The following is a 24,589-nucleotide window of genomic DNA, read 5'->3' as shown; positions in this document are numbered from 1 at the left end:
CCCTCCCTGTCACATACTTCACTGTCCCATGCACCTAAAAACAATGGAAAGATGCCTTCTGGATCAATAAACATCTGACGAGTAAGCGTTTCCTCTGGATAGATTATTGACTGAGTCTTTCTGCATTAGGCCTGCATCTGATGTCTTATGAATCTTATTTAAAGTACATGATTTACTGTTGTAAGGTTCAACAGATGAATGTTAATTTTGGATGAACCCAGAGTGCATTGTTATATTAACCTTATTATTACTAAAAGTCATATTCCTACGGTGCGGACATATTAGTTTCTGAAGTACTTTGAGAGGATTTTATACTAGTAGCACTTCCCAAGCTGGTGTCCTATTATTTGTGTTTTAAATAATATGCATACAGTATATATTTCAAGTTTTGGAAAAAGAAAGTTATATCAGATAAGTTATTTCACTATTATTTATTTGTTTCTTTATGTATAAAATCTTTAGTTGTTTTTTACTTAAACTTTTTTTATTTTTTAGTTGACAAAACCATTATAGTTAGAGTATATGAAACATATGACCGAATTGTGACAATCAAGAAGCAACATAATGCTGCAGCAATATTAGTAAGTAAAAGTATTATTATTAAAGCTAAATTAAAGAAATTACTGGGTTCAAGCGATTTGGATCAAAAGACCTTTAAGGGCATGCCCGTGTAGAAATCCTGCATTGTATAAAATACATGATAAAAATAAGCTATCAGACACACACAAGTTTTCAAAGTTATCAGCAAAAAATCTCTCCCTCTCTTTTCACGGATTATTGACAAATAGAACACTGAAGGAAAGGTGAGTGGTGCTTGCAGTGGCAAAACTAACTTCACAAAATGTTAGGATAGTGTTAATGAGTCAGAAGAGCTGGACCCCTATGTTGCTAGGGTATTCTCATTGCTTGCTAGGGAGTGAATTGCAAACCACCAATGATTATACTTAAAGCCATGAAAGGAATGATGATTTTAGATGTAAGGGTGTAGTATTTTTAAGCAAAAATAACAAATAACCACTAGGAGGCGCTATGACAAAATTGTGCATGCAACTTCAGGTCATAAATGTGCTGCATCTAGTTAGTTTATGACTATTTACTTTAGTTTAGCAAAGACACAGTTGTATGACCATTGGGCTTGCTTATTGTCAAAGGTTTTGTTCAATTTTGAGGCCAACTAGTGGTGCAGGCATACAATTTTTTTGTGTTGCCTCAGACTCAGTCATAAGAGGATCTAATCTGGTGAAAATATCTCATTTCGTTGCGGAGTTATAACCATTTATGTAAAAAAACAAAAAAAAACTGAATGTAACCTTTTGTTTTTTGCAATTTCCGGCCATTTCTGATGGAAATTTTTACGTTACACCAATAGAGTTTATTGTTCAGAAGCTAATGCATTGTTCTGATCTATTGTGGTTTCGATCAAAATAACGTTCGTGGAGATATTTGCGCGTGTTTTTACAGTGCTATTTTCCTGCACAGGACTAAGCGTAAGGCAAATTTTGCATGTTTGGTTTCGTTGTACTCGGCAACGATTCAGGACTCCAAGGAAACAAGTCGCATGAAAATACGCCAAACTCAGCAGCATTTAAAACATTCAACTGACCACTAGGTGGCGCTGCGACAAAACTGTGCATGCACCCTCAGCTTCTGACTCTCATCACAAGTACCAAGTTTAGTGTTAGTACCTCATTCCTGTCCCCAGTTATGGCCAATTAAATGCAAGTGGCTCTGCACACTTCAGACGTTTGGGCATGGTGTTGCGGCAGTGAGTCGAAATTTTAAGTTTTTTTAAATTTATTTATATTCGAAGCAATATTTCAGCACTGGAATCCGATCAGGCAAAAAACCTAGAACTAGTTTGTTTTATAATTTTTTTTGTCAAAATTAAAAATAGCAGAACATTTTTAATGATGGAGATGAAATCGGAGATATATGTTTTGTTCGTATTGAGCCAAGGATTTCAATGATATAAGGCACAAACAATGTGGGAGTTATGAGCGTAAACGCGTTGGCCATCGCTGTAGGCGGCAGGCCCCCCTATAGGCCAATTGGGCCGATATTCTGTCAACCTCTAACCAAATTGAGATCTATCATTTGGCCAAGTTTCAAGTCTCTAGGCCTTACCGTTTGGTCTGCAAGATCAGTTTGTGCTGAACCCCTAATTATCTTCATTTTTTTATCTTCTATTACATAATTTTCAGAGTTTTTACAAAGATTGCATAGCATAACATTAATATCCTTATTTTATTATTTTACATATGTAATTTTTATTGATGTAAAATAATGAAATCACACAAATTAGGGCTATGTTCAGAGGTTTGATATCAGTTTAAGACCTTCTGAGTTGCAAAAATGGCTAACTTGTGAAATGAACACTTCATTAAACATGAAAATTATGACTATTTTTGTCTGAGCTGGACAAACAAAATGTTGTGAACACACACAATCACACATGTGATGCCTATTTTATCCCTTTTTGTGTCTGATTGTCAGAGTATTACATTATTTTTGGCATATTGCATTTAATAAGACCTTTAACTTTTACTACACAAACTCTGATCCACAAGCAGCCAGTTCAAACCTTACTGTTTACCTCACGTGATTACAAAATATCAACTGACCTCGGACCAGCTTTTAGAGGTTACACCTAACACAGACATTTATTCCTTTTCTCTTCACAGAAAGTTGCACCAACAGTTCGAGATGTATAAGGATCAGGTGAAGAAGATCGGGGAAGAAACCCAGAAGAATCCTGAGCAGAAGAGCGACTCGCCCATCTGTGGGATCTGCCACAAAACCAAGTTTGCCGATGGCTGCGGCCGTGTCTGTTCTTATTGCCAAACAAAGTTCTGTGCCCGCTGCGGAGGACGTGTATCACTTCGATCCAACAAAGTACGTTTGGCTTGTGTCTCTCATCATTATGTTTGTAGACAATCACTTCCTGTCTGTCGGTCTTTGTCCGTCTGTATCACTGTCTGTGTGTCTGTTTATGTCAGTAGATTTGTCTGTTGTCATCAGTTGTTGTATAAAGACCCTGTCAATGTGATCTTGTGTCTGTGTGTCCTGTCTTGAATTATTACATTGCACTGTTTTGGCTTGATTTCATGGCTTTTGTTTAGGGTAAACCTTAAAAACAGAAAAGTTATAAGGCATTCAATAACTTACCAAATAGTAAATTTTTTGATGTGTAAAAATGATGAAATGATAACAATTATAAAGATTTTAATATGATATATAGTTCATTAGACATCACACGGTATATCAGGGGTTCCCAAACTCTTTATTCTGCGACCCACTTAGACGGTTATAATCTATCTCAGGACCCACCAAAATATTTTTAATCAATTTAATTGAAATATGGTGGGAAAAAATACATTTAGGAATTAAAAAGAAATGTGTTCTCTTTATAGTGTAATTGTATGTTAAATACATTTTAATGCAATCCCAAATTATCTGATATCAAAACCATTTTCATTTATTGTCATATATATATTATATATTGTCTATATAATATCATATAATAACATAATGTCTTTGCAAGTTATTTCAAAATAATGTTGAAATAAAAGAATATTCAAGAACAGATGATGCACTGTTTTTAAATGTATTTTACAAAAAGCTCACTTAAACTTTTATTTTAGAAACTATATCAGGGATATAAATTTTATTGTTGGGGGGATATGACGTGGCTCCTCCCACTTCTTATATATCCAGTAGCCTTCAGAAGCGAAGGTGCGGAATGTTGTCATAAAAATCATTGATTTGTATTAAGTTATACGTTTTTTTTATGCTTATATCTTTTAAATGTGATTTTTTTTTCAATATTATGGAGCACACTAGTTTTCAGATATCCTCAAGGCTAACATATTCATCATAAAACCCCAAAACTGATTTTAATGAGGACTTTTAATACTTCAACCTCAAGAGGGCGCCGGATTTAAAACATGAAGCCCCTATCTGCTGAACCTGTTGCTGTGTGGTGGGTTTTGTGTCAAACGGTATGCCCACCTCAGCTCTCAGTTACAGTACATAAACTGTGTCCCCAGAAAATATTTGGGAACTTAATGCATGCTTTAAAAATTACGAACATCAAATATGCACCAGGATCTCATGCCAGGTGTCATTTATTTAAAAACAAGCAATTGTTTAATAATGCAAAAAAGCATTTTGCAATTAAAAGGACATTTTGATATTTTGCTATATATTGCAATGATTTTCAATAAGTGTAAAGGTTAGTGTGTCCCCAGCTTTAGGTGACCAAATAGGCCTACTTTTAGGGCCACTGTTTACATTTTAGCAACACTATTTATTTGATTTAATTTATAGATTATGAGGGGCTGAAATATGAGAATGTTGTCTATTTACAGTAGTCATGTTATTTATTAAAATAAAAGTTTTTTGTAATAAAACAAGCACATCCAATACTAAACTGATTCCACTAGTGGGCACTGTTCTCCAATGTTTCATGTTATGATGTTTCTTACTCTAAATTCAACAGATTTGAGCATTTGGCATTGTGTTTCTAAAAAAAAAATTTTAATGACAGGATTAGGTTTCAGCCATGAATCAACTAATATTTCATTTCTGTTCTGTGAACATTCTCTTTCTTCCACTTTTTACACTGTTTTATGTCTCTTCTAATTCTAATTCTCTTTTACATCACATTATACAAATTCTTCAGCATCTCTTTTTTTTCTTTGTCTTCTCTTCATGTCCACATCTTCCTTATTTGATTGTCATCAAGCACATTTATTTTTTACAAATTCTCTTTACTGTATATTCAAAATGCTCATAAGTGGAAAAAATGTGGTAGTTTTTGTTGTACAACATATACAGTTGATTTAAATAAATAAAAAATATGTATTTCAGTAATGAGAATTGAATGAGAATCACCTAAAAGATTATTGGTAAATGCAAAATAAGACAATAAGAAACATTTTGTTTAAACATGTAATGGGAATTTGACAATTATGTCTATAATTGTCAGTAAATGTCACACTTTCTTATATTGTTATATTACTTAAAATGTATTTTTTTCCTTGCGTGTAAAATATAATTTCTGTGTGCGTGCGTGTGTGAAATGAAGTGCCACATACTTGACATGTTTTTTAAGACTCATCCAATAATGAATATCACATTTATAGACATTGATTTAATACTGGCACTAAAGCAAGGATTGCGTATGATAAAGGATATCTATTGACTGAAATGTGACTTGAAATTATTTTGACTGATCTATTTAATCAATGCAGTTTTATTTAATGAGCTCCCTGTTGTGAAAACAAACACTGTAGATAACCCATTACAACATCTCACCCTGCTCCCGGTGTATAGAGTGTGTACATCCTAATTTGTCGGCCACCTGTGTTCTCGTCCCTCCAAGGAATTGAAGAATGTGGAAAATAACTTTACCATTGGTCAATTGTTAATCAGTGACTAATTCACTATTCACAGCTCATGAATGATAAATGGTTTGCATAATGCATTGTGTTTAGTGCAGGTGAAGCAGTAGGGGCGAGCTGTACGTGTTTTTGCTAAAAAATGTTAAACAACGCTTTATGTAGTTAGTGGCAAAGCCTTTAGTAGTTAAAAGCAAAAACGTTGATCTAAGATCTGATGCAGATGCTCAACTGATTGCCAGAAATGAATGGCATTGGCCAATTTGAATATCCCAAACTGGCTTGTGAATATAAAGGAGCATTGCAGAGTATTGATAATTGTGATAATGGGAATTCGAAAGCTGATTTTAGCTGTGAAAGCTGTTTTCGCATGATGCTTTGTGCCCACTGCAGAATACAGCCTGTGTTAGGGTGTCATGGACACCGCTGCTGCTGTGTCTTATGTCAGTGTCGATGGCTCCACATGTTAGTGAGTTCATGGATTGAGTTGCCCTACAGTGCTGGATGACCAGATACTTTTTCAATACTGGGACAGTGATGTCATACAGCTCATTCTCCACACCCATATACACTCAGACACCATTACAGTGTATATACACAATAAAAAAATACACAATAAAAAAACTTGTGGATCGGTTCCACATGATAAAATTAAGTTTTCTTAAAATAAAATAAACTTTAATTAACTTTAATTTTATTTAAAGAAAACTTGATTCAATCATGTTGAACCGGTGTTTAAAAAATAAATCAGTAATGTGGAAACAAACATGTTTTATATATATATATATATATATATATATATATATATATATATATATATATATATATATATATATATATATATATATATATATATATATATATATATATCATATCACATTATATACTTACCTATTCATAGTTAAAGGAAAACACCACTGTTTTTCAATATTTTACTATGTTCTTACCTCAACTTAGACAAATGAATACATACCTATATTTTTTAAACGTTGTACAGCGGCTTGTGAATGTGTTAGCATTTAGCCTAGCTCCATTCATTCCGATGGCTCCAAACAGGCATGAATTTAGAAGCCACCAAACACTTCCATGTTTTCCCTATTTAAAGACTGTTACATGAGTAATTACAAGAGTAAGCATGGTGGCACAAAATAAAACTTTTGTTTGGAGTCAGAGGAATGAATGGGGCTAGGCTAAATGCTAACACATTCAAGAAGCGCTGTACAAAGATTAAAAGTGCATGTATTGAAAAAAGATAGGTATGTAATGATTCATCTAAGTTGAGGTAAGAACATAATAAAATATTGAAAAATTGTGGTGTTTTCCTTTAAAGTGCCATTTTAGGGGACACACATATATTTTTAGCGGCACCTAGTGGTGAAATTGTGATTTGCAACCAACGTTTCAGTCCACAGCTCACTCCTCTATTTCGGAATGCATAGAAAAGCAACAGTAGCCACCACAGGACAAACATGTCATCGTCTGAGATAACGTAATGACAAATGCGCTCCATAGAGCAGTTTGTCAATTTAGGGCTACTGTAGAAACATGGCGGTGCAAAATGGCGACCTCCATGTAAAGCCCAATGCACACCAAAACGTAATTGGGCTGAATTTGGGCCGATTTTACCCCCTTAGCACAATCCTCGATAAAGTCCCGATCGTCTTCATGGTTGAACCGATTATCTTATCACATTTTTCTGTGGTGCGTTAAGAGCACCTGAATCTGTTCAGAAGCACGTCAGAAGGGCTCTCATTGCAAATCTGAAATATTCAACATGTTGAATATTTACAATTAGAAATCCTGTTGTGTGGGGGAACCTTGAGGACAAACGCACACGCACGCTGTAAATTGTCACATGAAACAAAACGATACCCAATCAGAAAGCGAGCCGATGAAAGACAAAACCATAACAACCGCAGTCATGGCGCAGCAGGCACAGTCCAAAGTGACATGGACTTCTGAGATGTAAAAAGCTGTCCACAGTATTAATAACATTTCTGTTGTCCGTCGTCTGTTTGTTTACTGTGAAATAACATTTGACCACGAGACATCACAAGATTTCCGCGAGATTTTCTTTGTTCTCTTTCAAGACTTGCGTTGTTTGTAAACTTATGTATGAAATACTAAGCTTACAAAGAAAAGTCAGATCATTGACAGAGGTCATTTGACACCAAAAAGTACATATTTATGAATAAAGCCATTGATTTTTACTAGGGATGTACGATAAGTCACATGCGATATTATGCGCATTTTGTCAGTAAAGCCGGTTCCTTGATTAGTAGTAAATCGCCATCACCTGCTATTCACCCTGCTGAAAAAAACCAGCATCAAACCAGCATGGACCAGCATGGGAATTATGCTGGTCTATGCTGGTTTAGCTGGTGGCCACAGCATACCAGCACCAAAACACAACATATGCTGGTATGACCAGCATGGGATGCTGGTGCTAATGCTGGTTTAGCTGGTGCTAATGCTGGTTTGTTGCTGGTTTAGCTGGTGCTAATGCTGGTGCTGATGCTGGTTTAGCTGGTGTTCACTAGCAAACCAGCACCAAAACACAACATATGCTGGTCTTGCTGGTATGCTGTTTTTTTCAGCAGGGAGATGGAGCAGCATTTACTACACAAAGCTGAAGTTCATTGACAAGCTGGGCCATTTCGCATACATATCGCAGGTGATACGTCCATGATAATTAATGCAAAATTGCCCCGATTGCCAGTGAATTACGGCTTTGTGTAGTAAATTGCGCTCCATAAAATTGGTGGTGAATTGTACATCAACATTCATTTTATTTTATTTATAGTGTTTTCCTCTTGATACCCTTTACCCTGTTTAATTCATCCTGGTTCTGTCCCAGCCAATACAAACAGACTGGATTGGATTTTGTTGTCCAGTTTAATATTGGGATAAAAGCAAGTTTATCAATGGCATCATTATGGTTTATTGTTTAAAACAGTGAAAACAGCATTTTTGTTGCAAATCCGAGCATCTTTCAGTCCAACTTTCCAGAAAAAGTTCTGCTATAAGTGAGATAACTTCATGTTTTCCAAGTTGTTCTTGCGTTCTCGCTCACTATGAGATGACATGCATTTGTAATGAGCTGAACTCCGGCTTAGTCGCTTGATAGCGGCGTGATCCGTAAATAATGTAAAGAGATAAGCACTGGGCTGCCTTCATCGGCCATTCAGGCTCTTAAACGCTGATCAGTTTCACAACTCAGACATTCAGAGAATAGCCAGCAGCTCTCAGAATCGAGCCGATCTATCATGTTGTGACGGAATAACTTATCACACCGTCTGTGCTGTTCGACATCCATTACATCCATTATCTCTCCTATGTTGTCCTTCATCTTATCTCGACGGACACAAAATGACACACAACAACAACAACAACATGGGTAGGAAACGAATCTGTTTATGCTTTAAGACTCTAATGTTTGATGTGTTGATACATCCTGCTAGCTAGATAGTTTCAATAGATGTAATATTAAATATTATTTGTGTTCTCAAGGCATCTGAAAAGCAGACAAACACTACTGTTAGTTGATAAACAGTAGCATTAATTTTCATAAAGGATGGGACAAAATGTTTTATTTCCTTGTGGTTATAGATGTCAGGATGTGGCAAGTTTTCAGGTGTTTGTGTGTTGTAATTTTATACAATAGTTTTATTACATATGTTGGCCATGAATTTGATGTTTGTATGTTACATTCTCCATTGTACCTGTTTTGTTTTTCATAATTGTTTAGGTAGGCTAATATAAACTAACAATACTAACAATAGCATTTATTCATCTTTTTTAAATGTATTTGTATTAACTCTCATTTTTGATGCCAAAGATCATTAGGATATGAGTTCAAGACGTAAATGTAATGTACATTTCCTATTGTAAATATATATATATATATATATATATATATATATATATATATATATATATATATATATATATATATATATATATAGTATTTATCATTAGTAAAATGGGTGATTGTCACGAAATCCAGATTTAGAAGGTGTCCAGCATCAGAATTTTTTAAAAGCCCTTGAAGCCAATATTTTTGCTAAAGATTAAGGTCTATACTTACTATAAGCATTATTTTTAGAGGAACTAAAAAGTTGTCTAGTTACTATGACAAACAAAATTTCAACTTTTATCTGGAGAGAAAAAATAAGAACTGCTTACCTGGTAGCCATCTTGAGTGTCAAAATCAATTATGTCCCTTCCAACAATTTCTTTTTTTTTAAATGTTAGTTTCTTGAGGGCTTAAACAATGATTGAAAATTGTTGCGGAGGATGAGAAAGTTGGTCTTGTACACATTTATATTCCTTATTATTGTCTCTACATTTACCAATGATCACCAAATAGCACATGTTTCTTTACTGTAAATGTTTATAGTATAACATGCACTGAAGCTTTTATAATTATAAATATTTCCATGTCAAAGAACCCAAATCCAGTCATGGACACATTGCGGTAATGAACATTGTCCCATTAAATGTGGAAAAAACAACAAAATTGGTTTGAATGATGTCATTAAATCATGTGAGGAAGAGTACATGAAGAGATGTTTGTAACTGTATGCTTCTTATTTTGATACTCTTACTTTGCATTTACTTTTTTATCAAAATGTTTCATGACACCTCATAAGTCTAATTTTGCGAGAATCACCCATATGTGTTGCTAAGGACTTCATTTGGACATCTTTATTGGCAATTTTCTCAAAAAAGTCATACTCAGTCAGATTCCAGATTTTCAAATAGTTCTATCTCGGCCAAATACTGTCCTATCCTAACAAAACATATATCAATTCAGATAAAAAGAATTGACCTTTCACGATAACATATTGTTGTCAATAAACAGAAGCTTCCCATCCTGTCAACTTACCCCATAATGTGACAGCATGTCCTGTTTTAAGAACAAAATGCTATTAAATACATTATTTTAGAAAATATTAACTATTTATTTTTAAACTCTTGATGGTCTATTTTCGTGATAATTCATAAGAAGGTTTAACTTTTTGTGTCAGCTGTTGGCTTCATTGTGTTGTGTTCAGGGTAAAGAATTTCTTATTAACTACATTTGCATCAAGCACTTTAATGCCCACATTCCATTTGAAAGAAGTTCAGGGAATATTTTCTTATTACTGGGACTCTGTGTAGTGACTGTGTCACTAATGGGCCCTTTGTTCAATATTCTGAGCCCATTCCAATCACACACAAACTCATTTATTTCTTCCTCTAGCGTTCTTCTTCTGTCTCTCCCTCTCTTATGGTCTCCCTCTCTGTTTTTTTTCTTCATTTTTTTCTTTCCCCTGCATTGTTTCCCTATCTGTCTCTTATTTGAATCATCTATCTTCGTCTGTCTCTTCTGCCTGTCTCTTTGTTATACTGTCTTCCTCTCATTCTCTATGAACTGCATATTTCCTACACTTCTTCCTCTTTGTCTTTCTTTATAAAAGAATAGCTCAGCAAATGATAAATTCTCTACAGAAATTATTTTTTTCATAATTTCTTATCATTTCAGTTGAACACACACTCTAAAAAACAAACGGTGCTATATAGCACCAAAACAGTTGCTTTGGATCGTAACGATAGAAGAACCATTTTTAGTGCCATATAGCACCGGTGAAGCACCAGTGAAGCACCAGTGAAGCACCTGTGTAGAACCATATAGTGCTATGTAGAACCATATGTGGTGCTATATGGCCCCTATATGGTTCTACACTGGTGCTTCACTGGTGCTTCACTGGTGCTTCACTGGTTCTTCACCGGTGCTATATGGCACTAAAATGGTTCTTCTATCGTTACGATCCAAAGCAATTGTTTTGGTGCTATATAGCACCGTTTGTTTTTTTAGAGTGCAGAAAAATAATTTTATATTAAAATGCCATGATTTTATCTTGTTATATAGTATGGGAGGCAAAAGGTTAAAGTTCCAAAAAGCGCATACCTTCATCTTTAAAGTAATCCAAATTAGTGGCGAGGCTACAAAAGGGCCAGGGTGGCAAATTGATGGCTAACCCATTCAAGAGAAACACAAACTATTTTTGTGGAAAAGCCGAATAACGCATAAATTATAATAATCGCTTTAATGATAATCACTCAAATACGCACCATCCAGAAATAAATAACTATTTATATAGAAGGTTTGTCACTTAAATGTGTTTCTGAACCTTCCAAATATTAAAGGAGTCATATGACCCGATTTCATGTTTTCCCTTTATTTTTAGAGTGTTAAACAGTGGCGGCTCGTGACTGCTCATCCGAGGGGCGCAAATTTAAAATATGTGTGTTCGGAATGTCATGTGTATTGCTTGCGTTTTCAAAATATGTGTTTGTTGCGTCATGTGAACAATGTGCATCACGTGTTTTGTCAAAATAAGTGCCTGCTGCAGATGCGTCAAAACCGTTTATTGATGAAAGAGACGCTCACATTTGGTGTTAAAAGGTGCAAATAAAAGATCTGTTAAGTTGCAAAAATTTAGGTTTCAAATCCAGAGATCTTTTAAAAAAATGAAACCTCATCCACGCCTACCTAAAACGGCTCGTTCAAACAAGCCCAGACGTCATACTGGTTTGAACATTTGCATAACACCGGCTTAATGTATATGTAAGATAGAGTGTATAACTTTCAATCACGCTGTAGTATTGTTGTCGAGTAGACGCTGTGTGTTTTTTTTTTTTCAAAAGGCAAACTACTTTGTTTGGCCTTCCAATAGAGTAAACATTAAGAAACCAGGGTTAGGTTTTATTTATAACACTGTTTCAGAACAGTACAGCTCAAATGTTCGATTGTGTGCTGCACATTTTACGAAAGGATTACTTTCTAAACACGGGGGAGTTACAAGGCTGAATTGATAAGGTAGTAAAGACGATATCATCTGCTGGCTTTCATTATTGCTTTGGGAGCTCATTGTTCGGGGCGTCACATTTACGTTTACGTAATTGAGGTATTCGGACAATCACAACGCACTAGATAGCTGGCCAATCGGTTCACACCACGCTTTCTCAGAACAATGAGCTTTGTACAAATCCACTCATTACAGAAGGGCGGGACTTCGAGGTGCTACAGTAATGGACAGTATGTGGAAAATAATGACGCTCTCAGCAAGTTTCAGCACTCGGACAGCGCCATGAGTTTTTTTAAGCATTACTTAAAATGTTTCTCATCTTGCCATATCCACAGGTACAGAGTCATCATATACAATAAATCTGTGAGGTAGCATAAAAAACATTTAAAAACAGAAGCATTTGTTCAAAGCAAAGCATTTATTTACTTACCAGGCTGCAGGTGAAGCAGTTCTTTGCGCCTTCTAACGTCTCATAATCGGTCCTCATTTATGTCCAAGAGACTCAATAACAATTTTTTACTTTCAATCCTTTAATCTTTCATATTTAAAAGTGTTTTTGTGCTGCTGTGCATTGATGTATGTGATAAGCAAACCCGCGTTTTTGTCCCGTTTATAGGCGCATATTACTAATGCCCTCTTTAAATAACAAAAAAACATATTGTGCCATTGACTTTACACTTTAGAGCAGGTTTTTGTTGGTCAGTGGCGTAGTTTAGTTGCCTCAAAATAGCAACGCGCCAACAATGCGCCTGAACACACCTCATTTTCAGACCAGAACGCCCATGGGCGCAAAAGGGGGCGCAAATGCATTTGCTATTTAAACAATGTGGCGCTAAACGTGAAAATGATAATTGCGCAGGGTGGAAACTAGCAAAAGACACTTGCGTTGCGCATTGTGCCGGGTGTAAGATAGAGCAAAAGGATATTATATTTAAGAGTAAAAAAGACAGTGTTATTATTCATTTGATTATTTTTCTGTAAATACTACTGTATACTTTATTGTAACTTTTTTCATATGCTTATAATTTTTTTATTTGTTATTTTATTTTCCTTATTAATTCCCTTTTTTTGCTGATCTGAAAATTATTCAATCCATGACTAAAAAAACCCATTATGTAATCCGTTTAACCACTACTATAATGTAAAATTGTGTGATTTGAGAGAAGGCACTGAGGTCCCCAATATTTCACAGAGGTCACTCAGTTTAAAATTTCTGGCCTCTCCACTGATCCAAATGACTCCAGTGGGTTATATACAGTATTTCTTCTAAAGTGAAACAATACATTTGTCAGACAACGATTGCATTTTCATTCTTATTTAGGGAAAGGCAAAATTATGAAGGTATGTGTTTTTGGAGCTTTGACATTGCGTATTCATAGCCACATAAAATTAAATATGGCGAGACATGGAAAATTGTGAACCTCTATGGCCCTGTCCCAAATGGCACACTCCGGACTTGTGGAAGAGAAGTTGCCCATCGGTTTGAACTTCTCCCTTCTGTTGTCCGATTGGTCTGATTGCTCTTTCGCAAGGACTTCTGGGTTGGTAGAGTGCGCGAAGCAGACCGCATCAAGGATTCAAAGGGGGCGCTGATGAGCACACTTTGGCGCGTAAAAGTTGCAGATGGGACACCCTATGGACTCGTAGACTAAGTGAGCATGCGCAATTTAAGGCCACAAGACCGAAAGTCCACATGAAGTGCGTCATTTGGGACTAGTCACATGACAAGTGAGAACCAATGGGATTGAACATATTAAGGATTTGTTTGTATATGCCACAAGCGTGCATATTTTAAAGGTCACATTCTTTGTGATCAAATTTTTTAAACTCTTGTTAGTGTGTAATGTTGCTATAATAGCATAAATAATATCTGTAAAATGATAAAGCTCAAAGTTCACTGCCAGGCGATATATATTTTTTTAACAGAATTCTTTAAGCCCAATTTGCACCCTCAGCGATCGAAAGGGGCGTGACCCGATTTGTGTTTTACCGCAGTCAGTTTTTTTTTAAACTCTGATTTGTGTTGGGTCATTGCGATTATTTCACTGCTCCCAATCACGTTGGAGACTCCATACGTCGTCGTATAGTCATCACGTATATTTCTTGCTTTCTCGCTCTCTCTCTCTCTACTCATTTGAATCTGAATTGTCTCTTACCCTTACTGCCTCTCTTCCTGTATTCTTTTAAGCTGTCTTTCTCTGTGAGCATAGCCAGGTGACCACTTTCCTCTAGCACCAGCTTTAATGGTTGACATCAACTAATGGTTGATTTACGCATGCACTCACTGTTGCTTAAATATGCAATAAATGTGTGTGCATGTGTGGTTTAAATGTGTATGCATGTGCGTGGTTTAAATGTGTGTGTGTGTGTGACTGTGTAGGTTAAGTGTATGAGTGTGTGGTTATGTGTCTTTTTTGAACATCCCAGACCCTTATGTTTAACATGGTGGCTATAATTCAACACTTTTTCACAGTCCCATTTATACTTATGTGTCTAGTGTACAGGGTAGCCTATGCGTAGTCCAAACCCTACACCGTAACCTTCGGTGTAGCCTGACGCTCACCTCTCCCAAAATATAACAACATGTCAATTTTACGTGGACTGCAAGTGCTGTGATTGGTCTACTAGAACCCCCTCCTCTGGTAAAAAAAATCAGCATCGCATTTTCCCATACGCATTTCCGCTTGCGACGGTAGAAACAAAGATGGACCATGGCCATTTCTCAATATTCGTTCTTGTCTGTACTTGTGGATTTGTGAAACTTCATCAGTTGCATTCAATTCCAAGTGCACATGACAAGACTTATGACAGCAAGTATCTCAGAATGCATTTCTCGTAAACGACAATGAAGCATTTTACTAAAAAAATTACTTTTTTATGTGTCAAAAAAATGTAGTCGTGTCTGATGGTCAAACATATTATTAATTTTGGGTATATCCAATGAGCATTCTTCGGTCTTATGTATGTACTTTTTGTGTCTATTATTCACATTAAGTCTGGTATTTGTATATTATATCACTGTAAAAAAAATTCTCTAAAAAAAAATTCTGTAAAAAACAGTAAAATAATGGCAGCTGGGGTGCCGGAAAAATACCGTAAAATAACGGGCACAATAAATTACAAAAGTTTTCCGTAATACAAAAATCCGTTTTTTCTGTCATTTTACATTATTTTTGCTGAGGTAAGGTTCATAAATTACGGTGAGAAGGCTGGTTAATGTAGACATTTGCTTGTAAACTTAATAAAGGCAATAAACATGTGTATTGTTGTAATTTACATTTAAATGTATCTTAAAGGTGCTCTAAGTGAATTAACGCATTTTAGACCATAAAACATTTTTTGTTACATACAGCAAACATCTCCTAACTATCTGCTTGCTGCCTGTCCGCTGATCAAACTGTAAAAAAACGCGATCTCTGTAGACAGCCCAGGCTTCGCAAACTGCAATAAAAACACAGTGGCCAAACCTAGCACCATGAAACAAAGTGTTCCAGCCAATAAACGACATGACACGACAGGATTTGGGGGTGGGGGATGGGCACGTTCATGAAAGCACGGAATGGAGGGGGAGGAGTTAGCTACGCTCCGTTTGTTTGAAAACAGTTCAAACATCATCAAAAAGTTACGTCTCACAGATTTGCTTAGAGCGCCTTTAAGTTGGCCAAGTACAAATAATCTTTAAGCATTTGCAACATTTTATGCCTTCATATTTTTATTTTCGTTCATGGATTTAAAAATGACAAAATGCAACAATAAAATGCAATAAAACAACATTGATAAATAATTTAAATAATGGTATGTTTATAATTTTATCAATGTTGCAATGTTGAATTTAGTTTTAAAATATGATGAGAAGGTAAGGTCCAACAGGAGGATAACCACAATTCTCACCAACATACGTTCTCTGTTCTCACGTCCTTCCGAGTTTGTTCTTTGAAGGTCGCCTCAGCAAGAACGCAAGTCTGTTCTTTACGTTCTTGGAATTGATAAACAGCTCTTGTTTAGGAGCGATGATGCTGATGGAGCTGCAACAAAAGTCGCTGTCTATTTACCTCCATCACTGCTGATGCTCTTCATTTTAATCATTGATTTTTTTTGTTTGAACATTGTGCAACAGTTATCAATAAAATGTAATCTATATTAATCTGTTTTTGTCGAAAATCTTCTTTCAGATGTACTGTATTGGTAGAAGGTGCTGTGTCTGTACTCATCTACTTCGGTGTTCTTAATGTGAATCATTTCCAATACAGGTTATGTGGGTATGCAACCTGTGCCGGAAACAACAAGAAATCCTCACCAAGTCGGGAGCGTGGTTCTACAGTGGTTCTGAAGGGTCCAGATCCGGGTCCCGGGCCAAAGTGAGGGGAGGACCAGTCCGAGCGAACCAGGACCCTCTCAGAAACGGCTCAGGGTACCCGACAGACAGGTTAGAAACATTCAATTTATGCTCAAAGCGAAATGACCCTGATGTGTTTGATGTGATTTACAGTATAGCTTTCTGAAATCCAATACAGCCTGTTTAATATTGTGTATGATATCATGTATGATATGAAAGGGTTTTAAGTTGCTAGTGTCAAATTGAGAATGTTTTAATTGTGACTTTAATACTTCGTATGGTTAGGGGGTTGCTTAAAGTATTGGCAGTAGTTAGTGATTGTTGCCTAAGCAAAAATTACTACTTGAATGATCATGTCTCCAGTTTGAATCAGCAGATGAATAGAGCTCATCTTTTATAAGCTTTAACCACCAACACCATTAGTTCTCAAGTACTGTATTGGGAATCTCGATCTTCCTCTGGAAACGTCATAAAAGAGTGGTCTTGCTGAGAGCAGACCCTTTCATATGAACAGAATCTGTGTGCTCCAAACACTAAGATGAAAACATTTAATATGATTTAAAAAATGCTTGGAAGTGCATTTAGTAATGTTAGCTTTTCGGTTACATGCAGGATGGTCGGTGCATATGCATAAATGTATAGCCTGTGTATATGTTTTCGGCGCTTTTTCAGCGTCTGAAACATGTAGCGTTATTTTAAAGAGGTCGTTCAAGTTAAAAGGCATCTTTAAATGAAGTTTCGCGTGTGTCTGTTTGTATTTGCTTTTGAATGCGTCTGTGCCCGTGTGCACGGCACGCCCTCAGTCTTCTGTATTGCGCGATGTGCTGTCCCACATGCTGCTGCCATAACTTATTATCATAGTTTATCAGTCAAAACGGCACCATAACCAATTACAATATTCAATTAAATTCAAGTTTTGAAGCTTAAATAAAAACAAATGTTTCAGCATGGGTCATTGCTGTCGTGTCCGAGACGATCGAGTGCGCGAGTGCCCATCCCATATGATGTCATGATGATGGCCGTGGCAATCGTGAAAATTATTACAAATGTTTTGTCAAATGACAATTGTAAAAATTTAATTTAATTTATGCTGATAATATTTCAGCTTGCTATATTAGATCCAAAGACTCATTGAATTACTCCAATAGAAATAATTTGGTGAGAGCTGAAATAGCTCTCCATATTTAAAAATTTAATTTTAACATCGTGTTAAACTGTATATGAAGTATAGAAAAAAATAAAGAATTTGTTTTAATGTGATCTTTAGCCATACAATTGAAATAAACATTAAAATACTCACATTTCAAAACGAAGACTCGATTCCCCAAAGTTCAGAGACTCCCTTGGTTTCGAAGATCCCTTTCATCAAAAGTGACCAATTTTGAAGGTCAAGTCGACAAAGGAAATGTATGAAATGAAATAAGGGGTTTCTTCACATGTATCAATCCTGCACTCTAGAGCGCGCTGCGCGAGTGTTTTGGAGTGTCTGATGTAGGACTCCAGTGCGCTTTTTGGCTATGTCTCAAAACCTAGTGAGCTCCCTACCTAGTGCGCATTATTCTGCATGGCAGGCACGCTCGAAGCTCCCCACAAACGGAGGTTTTAAGACACAGCCTCCGTCTCTCTACTTCAACCGTAGAGCACACCGTAACAGCGCGACGTGTCTCAATTCCTTTTTGCGCATCTCTCGCGTAATAAACCAAGCAGCGACCGCGCGCCAGGAATGATGAGGGAGAGTCTATGCCGTTCCAGTTTTGCTGATTTTTCGAGGCGAGACGGTGGCGCATGGACGCGTCTCCAGATATTTTAGCCGGTAAAGATGCAGCGCTGTTTTTCTCTCTCTCTGGCACGCCGTCAGACAGAGTCCATCCCCCGCTCGCCGCCGCAGCATCACCTCCGGGCTCGAGCATGAGGCGCGCGTCCATCACGTCTCCGGGAAAATATGGGACTTGATCGACGCGGCGGCGCTTCTGATGTAGCGAGCCGTGGGTGTGCTGCTGTTGTTTCTTGAAGTGAAAGACTGCTGGGCTGGTTAGGGAGGAGGGAGCCAGGCGAAAATGCAATTTGGGACATTGCGACAGTTCTGTAGCTCTTTTCTATCGCATTTTAACGGGGGCTCCCAGCCTCACCAAAACATCTCGAACCCGGAGCTGCTCGAACAGACGCTGTACGACAGGTGAGATCCCTATCTGCTTAATGATCATCATATATAGGATATGAGCTGTCTATGGATATATAGAGCACAGGGGCATCTAGTGATCTAGACATGTTTGTGTCCGAAAATACAGTGCGTTTTCAACTTGTTTATGGTTATGATGTGATTTAACCGTACCCAAAATGTGGCAAAAGACTGTTTTTGTGCTTTTTTGCAATCAGAAAATATGTAAAGACTAGGCCTATTGTCCATGTTACATGTTAAATTTAAAGACAATTAATTGCATTAGCAATTAAATGCCTACCAACAGAATATAGGCTACTAGGATGCAAGACTGGGGCTATAGTTATCCTAAGGGGCAAGTTGTCACAAACTCAATAACTAAGCCTTGGAGTCAAAAGAGCATTTACACGAATTTGTGTCATCCAAAGTATTTGAATTCTTACACCATTATATTTGTTTATTTGCTTTGGGAAAAGAAGTGAACACGATAATTCCACACTACATATTCAGGCAAGGGTTAAATGTATAATAAAGGCAACTTATTGCGTTCAGGTTCGGGCAAATCGCATTTATTTGTTGGCCAAATTAATGGTTTTGATATATTCGTAATTGTACTTGTATGTTTACAAAGTTGCTGCTATAGTGAATTGTCTGTAGTGTTAAGTTAAGAAGCTTTATTGTTTTTTCACCCATAGCAGTGAAGTATAGCAAAATATTTCTCTAGGAAAGCAACACAGAGCAATGGACAAGTTGCAGTTTGCATACTGTATGCAATAGGCCGCAATTTCCATTGTGATATATGACAATATAGGCCACTATTTGGGCGTGTTGCCTGATCTCCACAATAGAAATAAGTGAAAACATGAAGTTGATGGAAGTAGTTTTGCCTGTAATTGTTTTTTGTTTGTTTGTCTGTTTTATTTTACATGCATTGGGCAACTACGGCTGCTCAATTATTGGTAAAATTATAATCACAGTTACTCAGTGACTTTGAAAACATGCATTTATTGAACCTTGTTCTTAAAAAAGTTTTGCAATAGGCTACACGTGTCAAAGCAGTGATGCCTTCGAAGTGCCTTACAAACACATTGGTCCAGCTGCATGCAATTTATATTTTAATCGCACAGTAATTTTAGAGTTGGTTCCAAAACGAGATAACTCAGTTTTTAAGTTTTTTGTCAAAACATGTTTATTATTATGTTGTCATGTTTTTATTGTGTTTTATTTTGCTACTTTTTGTTTTGTTTTGTTATGACAGCTTAAATCAAAACAAACCAACTGCAGTTTGATTTCTTTTAATTGCATCAAAAAACAAGATTTTTGAAAATTATCTCGTTTTGGAACCAAATTCTTCAATTGTTTTACCTCGATAATCTTGTTTTTGTAATTGTCTGTATCAAAAACGATTAATTGCATGGCCATATGGGAGACTGGCAACATCTTAGAATGGACTGAGTTATAATAACACCATGTTTACTTTATGCAGTAGCACTTTCAGCTAATGCTCAGTGATTTACCAAACATACTGTAAACATAAAAGTAAATTGATACAAAACAAACTAAACAAAATAATAGCAAACACAATATACATCCTACAGACTCAATGGAGCCTAAGTCAACAGTATAGTCCAGAATGATGGACGGATCGGTATATGTGCGGATCACGAGTCCAAACAGAAACGTTGAAAGTGGAAAAAAAACATCAGTCATCCACGTGCCAGAACGAACCAAATTTGCAGGGATTGAATACAAGAATACTGAATAGACCAGCCCATTCTCATGAATTGTGTATAAATAGCACGCTGTCTTGCAATACATACCCCAAAATTCTATTTTGCATGCATATGATAAGTCAGTGCTTTATACGACACATGTTTTCGTACGATTGTATGTATTGGTTTCTCAATATTTTTTTTATCATTGTCGCTTGGGGTTGAGGTTGAACAAATATTTGTAACATAAAATTACATCCTAACCCAAACTCCAATTCTAACCCCAACTCTTAGCAACCATGGTTTAAAAATAGACAAAAATGGAAAAAAACTTAAATGTAATCCTAACCCAAATCTAACCGCAAGTGACAATGGTTTAAAATTATATTTTTTTAAACCAATACATAAAATGACACGAAAAGATGCATCGTATTAAGTGAATGGGAAGGACTGGCATATCATATGCACGCAAAATTGGACTTGCTGTTTATTAATAATGTTTCTTATTTCTTATTGGACTTCCTGTTTATTAATAATGTTTCTTATATATATGGCGATGGGACATCAAGTTGGCCTGCTTACACATCGGTCGACATTTTTTTGCTAAAACTTGGGATCCAAAGATAGTTAGAGATTATTTCTGACTATAAATCACCATCACCGATGTATTCTTGCTGATCCTATGCAGAGGGGCGTATTTAAGAATTTCTTTGACACTAATTTTGACTACATTCTTATAACGAAATGTGTTAAAAACCACAAATTATTGTTGAATCCACCAATCTATGTGGTATTATTAAAACAACTTGTGTTTTATTTGAACACAAAATCAACACAAAATGACACATAATGTGTTAAAAGCTTAACACAAATAGATAAACACATCCTTTCTAAGAGTGTATGAGGAGCCTTCAACTATTTATAACTCTAGCAAAGGGTTAGACTAGGGTTAGGGTTAGCTGTGGTTAGCTTAGCATAATGCTAAAATCAACGCTATTGAAAAAAGTCTGTACTTCCCCTGAGGGATGATATTTGAATTCACAAATATGTCTGAGTAGTTTTCCAAATCTTTAAAAATTAATTAGAATTTTAACAACCCCAAAATCAGGCTTTTGTTGCAAACCCCTTATTCTCACTTATCTCAGTGGAGCAGACCTTTTCCTTGTATCTTCTCTGTCTGTACTAATGGTGTTAATGTTGTGTGCGAGCGGCGAGCTACAGAAATGAAATCTGACTCCCTCAGATGTCCTAATTAATTGCCGTCCACATTTCGGCCTCTTTCACTGTGGGTGATTTACTCCATCAATCATTGATTATTTAGGAGCTGTATTTTTCTAGTGTACTCTCTTCCCAAAAGCACTCCCTCTGAATCACTTAGGTCCTTGTGTGCCAGCTCCTTTTAATGGAAATCCAAACGGATCGATAGACAGTAAGATGGGCCCATCCCATCACACACTGGAGCTCTTATAATGTTGGAGTAGATGATTTCCAAAGGGTGGAAGGTCTGAAGAAGATAGAAAATAGGAAAAAATAGGAGCAAGGTTTTCATGTTTTATTACTTGCAGAGCTGGCAGACATGAAAAACTGTTTTCACGATCCCACGCGCACCGTTTTACATGGTGAAGACTTTGAATTCATATAATGTGAATCATATGAAAACACTTTTTTTTCAGAATAAGCATGAATGAAAAACCCTGCCCCTAACCCCACCCCATGTGTCTCTGGGGTTAAGCATAAGAGAATGTATGAATGAGTTTGTATGGATTCATATGAATTATAATTTTTTTGCTTTATGGACGTGCAGTTATTAAAACAGATCATGTGCAATATTTGTCTAATCAATGTAATTCTCCTCATAAATATACAGTACAGTGTGAAATGTGAAACACAAATAGAGTTATATTTACCAAGAGTTAAGAATGACACTACTGTAAGTTACTGTATATTATATAATAATATTATTATTGTTAACATTAGTTAATGCGTTAGCTTACATTAGCTAACAATGATCAGCATTTATTATGTTAATCTCAGCTTTTATTAATATGTCTTGAATGTTTAAGGGGACATATCATGAGAATCTGACTTTTCCATGTTTAAGTGCTATAATTGGGTCCTCAGTGCTTCTATCAACCTAGAACATGTGAAAAAGATCAACCCAGTAACTTAGTTTTGGTTGCATTTTCTGCAAGCATGTGAAAAAATAGGTTATTAAAACTTGGCCCCCCTTGTGATGTCAAAAGGGGATCTTATTATGATAACACCGCTACTTAATCTGCACTATCCAACAACTGCACTGTCATTTAGTGCAGAGAGAAAGAGAGAGAAAAGATAATGAATGTCAATTTCAACAAACCCCCAACATCTCATCAGCTCATTTGCACATAAAAAAATCGCACATTTTTGCTCACACCTACAAAGAGGCAATTTTAACATGCCTATATTAAATTATCTGTGGGCTGTTTTGAGCTAAAACTTAATCCAAAGATTTATTTTTATCTTTAAAAAATCTTGTAAAATGACATTAACAATGGCATTAACTAAGATTAATAATAAATAATAAAAACCAATTTTTGCTTACTGTAATTTTATGTTAGCTAATGCATACACTAATGTTAACAAATACAACATTATTGAAAAAATGTTGCCTTATTTTTAGATGTGAAAGTGTGAAAAGCTCAAATTTAAGGAATAATTGAATACGAGCCAATGTGGAAATGCCGTTACATTGCGGGTGTGCTTTATTTTCAAATTATTCAAAGGACTACCACATACATTGCTCTGGTGGTTATTTTAAGACATTTGACAGGTCAGTTGTGCGTTTATCGAAAAATTATGCATACCCATGACACATTCCTCAACCAATCATAATAAAGCCCGGTGGTATAAGATCCGAGTATACAATATTGGTATTGTTGCTTAAAAAAGCCACACAATTGATGGTAGATAGTGTGGGACGATGAGCTATAGGACTAATACTGGTTTGCTGTATCGAGCACCATTAATAAGGTCAGAGGTAATAGACAAGGCGGAGATAAATCTAGGGATTGAGTTCAGTGTTGCTTTATTGATCCCTAAACTGAGGTTAAATTTAAATTATGTACAGTAATTAAGATGGAAGGATAATTGTCTTAACAGAACCATTGAATGGTTGACTAATGGCACTATGCATCTGTTCACAGAATTAGGAACGGGAGTTTTTGATTTTTATTAAACAGTAAGTTTAACAGCAGTACAGTAAGTAGTAGCCTTTTTGGAATAGAAAAGGGTGATGAGTCGGCTTCATTGAAAATTGTCTGTTTGGAGAAGGATGTATTAGCATTTAAGACCATCATTTACCTTGTGGTGGCCTTGTATAAGTCAACAGGGAATAGATTAAGCCATGATATGCATGGCTGCTTGCGCTTTGCTTACATAATCAAGATTCTCCCATTACATTTGGTGTTTTTCCCTTAAATACAGATTATTTGAATGCCTTCACAACTACAGGTAGATAATCTTGTGTAATTGCGCAAAGATTGAGTTTTAAATCTTACAACAGTACATAGGAGATATGGTGATATACACTCTTAAAAATAAAGGTGTTAGGAAATGTTCTTCACATTGATAGAAGAACCATTTAGGTTCCTAAAAGAAAATAATAACAATTAATTTGTTATATTAGCCAAAATGTTGGTAAGAACTTCTGGGTTATCTTTTTACATCTATTTTACATCTTTTTTGCATCTATTCAGTTCACACTGTGTATTTTAGGCGAGGGGCAACCTTCCAATCTCCCTGATGAAGCCAATACGGAAGTGACTTAAACTGCAATTCATCGACTGGCCGCTTGGGGCTGGCTCCAAAATTAGAGCTAATTTTGCCCTTCATGACAACCGTGAGGGGGTTGAATTTTTTTGTAACTCATCCGTTTAAATTATATTAAGCCTTAAAGTTGTGCATAATTAAGGGCGTGGCCACTTGAGTGACGGGTGAGCTGTCACTAGGGGGCTGTTTACACTTGGTATTAAGATGTGTTTTCATCGATCGGATCACAAGTGGACGAGAGAGACACATTACGTTTACACCTGGTATTTAAATCCATCTCTTTTGTCCACTTTCGACCGCATCTGTCCTGAATACTGTGAGGG

At 36.2% G+C, this 24,589-nt stretch overlaps 1 protein-coding gene across 5 annotated transcripts in view; it reads left to right on the top strand.

The window, feature by feature from the left end:
* rims2b (regulating synaptic membrane exocytosis 2b) overlaps window positions 1-24,589 on the top strand; it is a 141,014-nt gene that overhangs the window by 21,798 nt on the left and 94,627 nt on the right. For all 5 annotated transcript variants that reach the window (XM_073812725.1, XM_073812727.1, XM_073812726.1 and 2 more), the window contains exons 3-4: window positions 2,682-2,892; window positions 16,504-16,679. In XM_073812725.1, coding sequence (XP_073668826.1) covers window positions 2,682-2,892; window positions 16,504-16,679 — 387 coding nt within the window. The remainder of the gene's footprint in view (window positions 1-2,681; window positions 2,893-16,503; window positions 16,680-24,589) is intronic.

Source organism: Paramisgurnus dabryanus, chromosome 19, assembly GCF_030506205.2.
Source record: "Paramisgurnus dabryanus chromosome 19, PD_genome_1.1, whole genome shotgun sequence".
Classification (NCBI taxonomy): domain Eukaryota; kingdom Metazoa; phylum Chordata; class Actinopteri; order Cypriniformes; family Cobitidae; genus Paramisgurnus; species Paramisgurnus dabryanus.
The sequence above is the reverse complement of the archived record's forward strand: the minus strand, read 5'-3'. Positions and strand labels throughout refer to the sequence as shown.